We start from the raw sequence: 8,323 nt of genomic DNA, 5'->3' as shown, positions 1-8,323 counted from the left end.
AAAAACATTTACCCTAAGTCCCCAGCAAGCTCACCACACCACAGGCCAGCAAAACGCAGACTGTAGAAACTCTATGGGCCAACACTTGCTTTTTTAAACAAATGAATTTTGAGGGAATAAAAGAGAATAGAGGGTCAACTACAAGCAATGTTTGGCTGGGGCCTTATTTGCAGATTTACACACACTGTCATCACTGTTATGTAAATTGGGACATTACCAGAAAGCCAGGCACTGAAACACTGGCGGGTGGCGGAGGGCAGGGCAGCACGGGCTGGCGTGGGTGCGCGGGGCCGGCGCGTTCTTCCGGCTCTGCCGTCTGTGATCAGATTCTATGAAAACATCCTCGATGGGTGCACGCTGTTTCCCACGGGAGCAGGCCAGCTGGCCTGAGGCCTTGGTGTGACAGGAAAGCACTCACGGGAGCTGGCTGGCTAGTGCTGAGCAGGCTCTCTGCGCTGGGAGCTGCTCTCCTGACACAGGGCGCACCCACTGTCCCGCCCGCGCCCATGGCCCTGCCCCGCGCCCACAATGCTGGCCCCACCCTCGCATGGTGGCGCCACACAAGGACGTCACCCTTGTACATGTCAGCTTCTCACACCCTGAAACACACTTCTCGGGGAAGAACTGCCGCTGATCCTCACACTGTCCTCTCCCACGGCTCCCTGAGCCGCCCCCGGGCTCGGGCAGCAGCTCACCTTGCCTCACAGCTTCAGTCTCCAAGCAACTCCACGTACATCAGTGCTGTCAGTACCCAGGCTAACCTCTGCTGGGAGGAAGCGAACAGCTACGTGCTAATAGCTGGCAGGTATGTATGGCTCAGTGGTTGAGCATCAACCTATGAACCAGGAGTTCACGGTTTGATTCCTGGTCAGGGCACATACCCCAGGCTACAGGCTGGATCCTCAGTGGGGGACAAGCAGGAGGCAGCCAATCAGTGACTCTCTCTCATCATTGATGTTTCTCTCTCCCTCTCCCTTCCTCTCTGAAAGCAATAATAATGTTAAAAACGTTAAGCTCCTAAACCAATCATAAAAGGCACTTCACACACGGCTCAGAATTACCTCCCCAGCTGAGAACAGATGGCGAGGAGACACGTGCCGAGGGGGCAGCCGGGAGGAGGAGCTGGAGGGCTCTGCTGAGAGCTGGGCCTGGGCGCCTGAGGGCCGTGAGCAGTGCCCGCCCGGGAGGAGGCGTGAGGAAACCTGAGCTCCTCTTGCACACTGTGCATCCCCAGGGGCACCTGGGACCTGCCACGTGGACACGAAGACACGGAGCAGCCTCCTGACCAGTCTGTCGGCCAGGCTTCAGCCGGCAGCCATCACACGCGCTGTGGCCTGTTCCCGGGCGTGTGCACGCCATGCACATCACAGTGCAGAGCGCCCCTCAGGCAGCCCAGCTGCCAGGCAGTCATTTCCTTTCTTTCGTCTTCTTTGTTAGAGAATTCTGTTTCTGATCTATGAAGGCAAAGCCAGAGGTGGCCCAGCCTGTGTACATTTCCATCGCATCCCAGCACCAGCTGCAGCGACACCTGCCGGCCGAGCGGCGAACTGCAGGGCGATGCAGCCGCGGACCAGCCGGGCAGCCTGCACTGGCAGCTCTCAGAGGCGCCTGGCTGTCCCTCTCCTTCTGCCCTCGGCACAGCACCCACCATCCTCTGAGCACAGGCGCGGGTCCGGGCAGTCCCAGCAGGACCCTGGGCATCACCCGTCACAATGTCCTCACCACGACAACGTGGAGCTGGGAGCCGGGCAGAGCCCAGCACTTTCTCAGGTGCCCTCTTGTGTGTCCAGGACACATGTGCCCAGACTCCCCTCTAAGGAATAAAACTGGGCCCTGTAAGCCCTGGGCAGGGGTAGGGCGTAGCTCAAATTAAGATTTCCCTCCAATATCTCCTAAACTACCCCGAAGTGCCACATGCGTGGTTTATATGTACAAGAGAGCCCTGCGGTCGGCAGGGCCTGGAGGGGACGGGCAGAGAAGCCAGAGCTGGGTGGGCGAGTGTCCTGTCTGTCGATGGCCCTTAGGGGACCACACTTGTCAGTCACGAACATTCCAACAGCGAACTCTTGTGTAAAGTGTACACAGTGAATACAGCTTATACTAAAAACGTATGTAAAATACAGGTGCACACGCTTTTATTATCTTACTGCATTTCCCCGCAGGGCCTCTGCTGAATTTGTTTAAATCAAACAAGCGTGTGACAGGACAGTGGGCCGAGACGAGTGGCCGCTGCCCATGACTAGCACTGGCAGAGCCTCCCGCAGTGGGCGGCCGACAGGAGCCAGTGGAAGCCAGCGTCTCGGACCTGGTTCCAGGGAACTGGCTTTTGGACAGGGTGCCGGACGACAGAGCTTGTGTGTGGTCATCAGAAGAGTAACTGCCTCACAGTTTACAGGGTGCAGACCCCCGGCACTGACGGGGGACCCGGCACCACCTGGGGAGAGCAGGACAGGCTGCTTCCACGCCCACTTTCCGACCCAGGTGGGACTCGGAGACATGGCCGCCACTTCCTGCGATGTTCACGGAAAACCCGTGAGCTCCTGAGGGCTGAGGCCCTGCCCCGGGCGCTGGTGCGTGCCCCCCTGAGGTTTCCCCCCAACAAGCTGGGGCCTCACCAACAGCTCAGGCTGCCCAGGACACAGCGCTGGCCCAAGAACAGAAGAGCGGTCTCTACAAAACCACCACAACCAGGCAGCCATTCTCACGGCTACTCAGAATCAAAATCAAACCCCCTTTTAAAAAAGTTTTTAGAAGTTATAAAAATAATACAAAAAATAGTAAAATAAAATGTATGCTCATTGCAAAAAAATTAGAAAACATAAGGGACAAAGATGACAATGAAAAACACTCAATTCCACCATTATTAATAATGTTTCCTTCCATGCCTTCCCTCTGTATAATTTTAAATGTTTTCCAAATTTGTTGTTAGTTTGAAGCCTGCTTTTCTCACGTGATATTCTATCATGAGAATATCTAAGTCAGGGTTGAACCAAAGAAACAGAACCAGAAGAAATATATTCAGAGATTTACTATAAGAAATGGGCTTTGGTGCCTGTGGGGCAGCGAGGCCAGTCCAAACCCCAACAGGCCACTAGGGAGGCCCCGAAACAGGCTGAGCTGCCGCCCCAGGGGACCCGCCCCACCTTTCCGGGGCTGACCACCTGGGAGAGCCTCCCTGAGGCCACAGCACCACCCTGCGACCCCGATGGTGCTTGCTGAGGGACATGAACTGCCACCCCCACACCACGTCTGCGCTCCTAGGACACTGTGCGGATGTCTTAGCGTCCAGCACTGTCCCTTTGGCTGATACAAGTGATGCTGGAATAAACGAGACGGGACAGAAGTAACTGGATATTCCGTCTTCACTCTCCTCTCTACTTCAGGGACAGGCTTCTGGAAAAGGGGAGCCCCATGGAGCCAGCAAGGTCCCCGGGGCCACCAAGGGCAGGACACGGCCACGTTCCACCAGCCCGAGGGCAGGACCCGCTGCACACCTGAAGGTTCGGGAGAGCCCCCGAGGCCGCGTCTCAGAAGAGGGAGCACCAGCCCAGAACAGCGGGGACTCCAGATGCCCAGCAAGGCTTCCCAGCGAGCTCCTAGAGGCGCCGTCACTGCCTGCAGGAACAACACTCCACAGCCCTCGAAGGAAATCCAGACGCAACCAGGCATTCACAACCTCCCGCATCCAACATAAAGTTACCAGGTGTGGGAAGAACAGGAAAACGCGGCCCAAATCAGGAGACCATTCAGTCAACAGAAACAGCCAAGAAATGACAGAGATGATGGAGACTTTCAACAGCCGCTACAAACACATTAAACAATTTAGAGCAAAGCCATGTGAGTAGAAATCAAACCCTAAAAAAAGGATCCAAGGGAATTTGCAGAAAGCACGCCTCCTGCTGTCGGCAGTGTGTGGGTGAGCTGAGGTCGGACCCCCAGCAGGGGAAGAAGGTCTGAGGACAGGACCTCGGAGAGAAAACGGAGAAAGCCTGGGGCTCAGGGCTCAGAAATCCCCTGCAGCATAAACACAGGGAGCCCCCAGCACACGGAGCTCAGACTGCGGCGAATGAGGAAGGGAACCACCGGAGCAGGGGGCACGGGTCCAGACAGGGACCATCGGCACTCTCCCCCCTCAGAGACCCCGCGAGCACGAGGAAGACAGAACGACACTCTTTTTTCTAATGTGCTTTTATTGATTTTAGAGAGAGGAAGGGAGCGGGGGAGGGAAAGAAACATCGATGAGAAAGAAGCATCGACTGGCTGCTTCCTGTGCACACACTGACCCGGGGTCAAACCCACACCCGGGTCTGAGTCCTGTCCGGGAACCGCACCGGCAACCTCTCAGGGCACAGGACGCCGCCCAGCCAGCTGAGACCACCGGCCAGGGCTGGGACACGTCTATTTTTTAAAAGGCTCCATTCAATATGCGACGAGAATATCCCCAGCAATGAGGACCCCACAGGCAGCTCTGGGACCAACGCGGGGGAGGCTCCTCCCAGCCGCCTGCAGGGGAGCTGCATCTGAGACGAGCATCCTGGGCTGAGGGCCAGCGGATCCCTGTCCTGCGCTGACCCCTCCAGGCCCTCCTTCTCTACTGGAGTCCCATGTACACGCCCAGCCCCCTCCCGCGCCACCGGCCTCGCCGGCCGACACCTGCTGTCTGAGCCTCCTCTGGTGCTGCCCGTCCACCTCCAGTGTCACATCACCGCCTCCACGTGCTGCCTCACTGACAGCTGCGCTCAGACCAGCCTGAGGGGGTGCAGCAGCAGGAGAGCGGGAGGGACGCTGCGGCTGAGGCAGAGGAAGGGCTCCCCTGGTCAGGACAGGGCAGGGACGAATTTCCCAAACACGGCACCAGGAGCCCAGGCAGGCATCCCACCAGGGGCAGAGGCGCATGACCAGCTCACAGACCAGGACTCAACCCTGAGGAGCAGCGAGGGCACAGCCTCCACTCGCTGACACGCCAAGGGGACTCTGGTGCACGGCCCCTATACTGACAGCCCCTTCAGGTGCCGGGAGGCCAAGGACCGTGGCGCATGTACCGCCAGGACCAGCAGGGAGGGACACCACCGGGACTGCCGGAGCCCACAGACCCTCGGCCTTCACGGCTGAGTGACCCGCACACTCGGCCTGACCTCACCAGGGACAGAGAGAGGAAGGCGGCAGCCACTGCCCCGTCTGTGTAAGCAAAGCACTGTCACTAGGCCTGCAAACATGAGGAGCTAAATAGGTGCTGGCAGGGCGCTGTCACCCAGGGAGAACCACTCCCACAAACCCCCCACCCCCACCCCCGTGTCCAGCGAGAAAGGGCTTACCTGGGAAGAGGTGGGGGTTCCCTCGGGGTCTGAGCAGCACCCGTGTCCAAGGCCCGTGGCTCTGCAGCCTCCCGGGAGCCGGGGGCCACCGCCTGCACGTCACGCAGCTGCCCGTGAGGCTCCGCAGGCCCGCCCGAGGCCACAGCCGCGTCTGTGGTGTTGACCTCCACCTCCAGCTCTGGGGCAGGGACAGGCGCCTGCTCCCCCGAGGCTGCAGCTTCTGCCTCCGCAGCCTCCGCCTCCTTCCTCCTCATCTTCTCCTCCAGCTCCTTCCTCCTCTTTTCATCGTCCTGGCGAGCCATGCGGTCGAAGTTCTGGAACACCTGGAAGCAAACGCGACCCAGCAATGAGCGGCGGAGACGTGGCAACGCCCAGGATGAGAGAAAGGCAGCACCCACAGCCGTTCCCACTGGGGGACAGATCGCACTGGACTCGACCGAGCAGCTGTGGGCCTCTCCACGGGGAGTTCCCAGTCCTCAGACGTGCAGCCCGACAGGCCGAGGCCCGCAGGAGCCCAGCCCAGCTCTCGGCCCACCTGCCATCACTCACACCTGCTGCCAGCAACACAGACAACACGCTGCCCAGGGGCTGCGCGAGGTGTGGGCACCAACAACCCACTGCAGAGCGAAGGGGGATCCAGCTGGCCTTCGCTCCCCAGAACAGCGGGGGCTCCCTGCACAGGCTTGGGAAAGCCTGGAAATTCACTCAACAAACCCTGTGCCCTGCCTGCCATGGGCAAGAGCACCCCCACTGACAGCTCCCCCAGAACTCAGCACGTGGGCGAGCCAGCTGGTGTCCTCTGCAAGTCACACCAGGGAGTGCAGCCAGCACAGCCCACAATGACAGCGGGCAGGACAGGCGGGGCTGCACACCGTGCGTCAGACTGAGGGCTAGAACCCGTTCTTGTGAGAGAAACCTGAAGACTTCCTGGGAGGAGGGGCCTGAATCAGACCTTCAGCCAAAGGCACACCTTCCGCAGGAACCACATGTCCAGGGGCGGGGCCACCATTCCCCCCCTGGAAAGTGGGGGCAGCCTCACCACCCCCAGCAGCCATGCTCCCCAGTATTTACCCAGAGGAGCTCCACACACAAGCCCACACAGAAATGTGCACACGGCAACTTCATTCGTATCTGTCGAACTCGAACCAACCTTCAGTGACGGGCACACATGGACTGTGACTACTCAACGCGATGAAGACATGATCACGCCAGGAGAGACATGGAGGACCCTACGTGCATGTTAAGTGAAAGACGACGGTCTGAAAGCTACATCCTGTATGATTTCAACTCCGATCACCTCTGGAAAAGGCAAAACCAGAGACAGGAAAAGTCCCATGGCGGCCAGAGGCTTGGGAGGAGGGAGGAGCAGGTGGCGCAGGGATTTTCAGGGCAGGACACGACTGTGTGATGGCCGTGGGGGGTACGTGTCATTGCATCTGTCCAACCCGGAGCGTGCAACCCCGAGTGAGCCCAATGCACACGCCGGGCTCCGGGAATGTGCCGTGTGTGCAGGTTTATCGGCGTAATAGATGCTGCGACTCCGGGGGTGATGGCAATGGGGAGGCTGGACATGTGGGCGCAGGCGGTGATGTGGGACTTCTGTCCAACTATGCTGTGAACCTAAAAATTCTCTACAAAATGTCTCAATAAAATAAAAAATAAAAATTTTAAAAAGTGGGTAGGAGCCAGCCTCCGAAGGACTAGAATGCAGACAGAACTAAAGAAGGCGCTGAACTGTGCCAATCTGTACAAACATTCTCTCAAGACCCCGGAGAACGCTGAGGAAGGCAGGCGGCTCCGAGGGTGAGGAGCTCGCCCCCGGCCTGCCAGTGACAGAGGAAGGAGAATCATTCGGTAGCACCGAGCACTGGCAGACGTGGCAGCGGAAAACATAGTCCCAGAACCCGGAGACAACACCCCTTCCACTCCTCGCTGCACCCACAGCCTCCACTCATCCTAGAACCACGGGACTGTGGGGCTGGAAGGGCCCCTGTGACCTCCAGCCCCTTCTCCCCGACGGGGTGACTGGCCAGGACTCCAGAGCTGGGAGGGACGGTGGGGGCGGCTCCCTGACCCTCCTTGGCAGCTTCTGTGCAGGCTGGTCAGACTCTGGGCAGACAGAGTATCTGAAATGAATGGAATGGCACGCTGACCTCGTTTTTCTTAACCAGTTAACTGCCACCCGTCGCGTCCAAAACGGAAACCATCCCCACACACCACGATATTTTGAATTTAATTTAAAAAATCAATTTGCAATGGATATTATAAAAATAAATATATTACAATTCGGGTGTTCTTGAATATTTTCAGCTGAAAACTCTCACGAAAAATGATCTTAAAGTTGGTCAAGGCTGCCACTTCGGGAAAACTTTTTTTTTGCAGACGCGCGTGGCGTGTGGGGAAGGTCGGCGCTTGCGTCTAGACCAGCGGTTCTCAACCTGTGGGTCGCGACCCCTTTGGCGGTCGAACGACCCTTTCACAGGGGTCGCCTGAGACCATCCTGCATATCAGGTATTTACATGACGATTCATAACAGTAGCAGCATTACAGTTATGAAGTAGCAACGAAAATAATCTTATGGTTGGGTCACAACACGAGGAACTGTATTTAAAGGGCCAGAAGGTTGAGAACCACTGGTAGACGCCTGTGGTGGACAATTGTTTAAAACCACTGAGCTACGTGGAAAGGAGCTTGCCTCTCCCGGGGGGTCCTTCAAGCTGCGCACCAGGCTGTGGTCCTCAGAATTCAGGGGGAAGGGTGAGAAGCTCTGCACCAGCCCAAGCACGAGGGAAGCCTCGCGTTCCAGTCCTCCACCCCGGCCCTCTGGGCCTGTGAAGAGACGTCCAGCACCCCACCTGCAGGCAGCACCCTCAGGAAGGGCAGCCGAGGTGACCCACTGGGAGGGACACGGTGCAGCACCTTTGTTGGTTATAACGTGCAGCTGACAGACAAGATGAACGTCAGGTGCACCGCAGCGACTCGACCTCTGTCTACCTCACAGTGATCGC

At 58.1% G+C, this 8,323-nt stretch overlaps 1 protein-coding gene across 1 annotated transcript in view; it reads right to left on the bottom strand.

The window, feature by feature from the left end:
* Window positions 1-6,370, bottom strand: part of NUDCD3 (NudC domain containing 3) — a 40,174-nt gene extending 33,804 nt beyond the window's left edge. The window contains exons 1-2 of the mRNA XM_014530541.1: window positions 6,286-6,370; window positions 5,316-5,724 (exon numbers count right to left, since the gene is read on the bottom strand). Of these exons, the coding sequence (XP_014386027.1) occupies window positions 5,316-5,724; window positions 6,286-6,370 (494 nt within the window). The remainder of the gene's footprint in view (window positions 1-5,315; window positions 5,725-6,285) is intronic.
* Between the last annotated feature and the right edge of the window lie 1,953 nt (window positions 6,371-8,323).

Source organism: Myotis brandtii, unplaced genomic scaffold (assembly GCF_000412655.1).
Source record: "Myotis brandtii unplaced genomic scaffold, ASM41265v1 scaffold743, whole genome shotgun sequence".
In the NCBI taxonomy this organism is placed as follows: Eukaryota; Metazoa; Chordata; class Mammalia; order Chiroptera; family Vespertilionidae; genus Myotis; species Myotis brandtii.
Note: the sequence above shows the minus strand (reverse complement) of the source record. Positions and strands in the feature narration are given on the sequence as shown.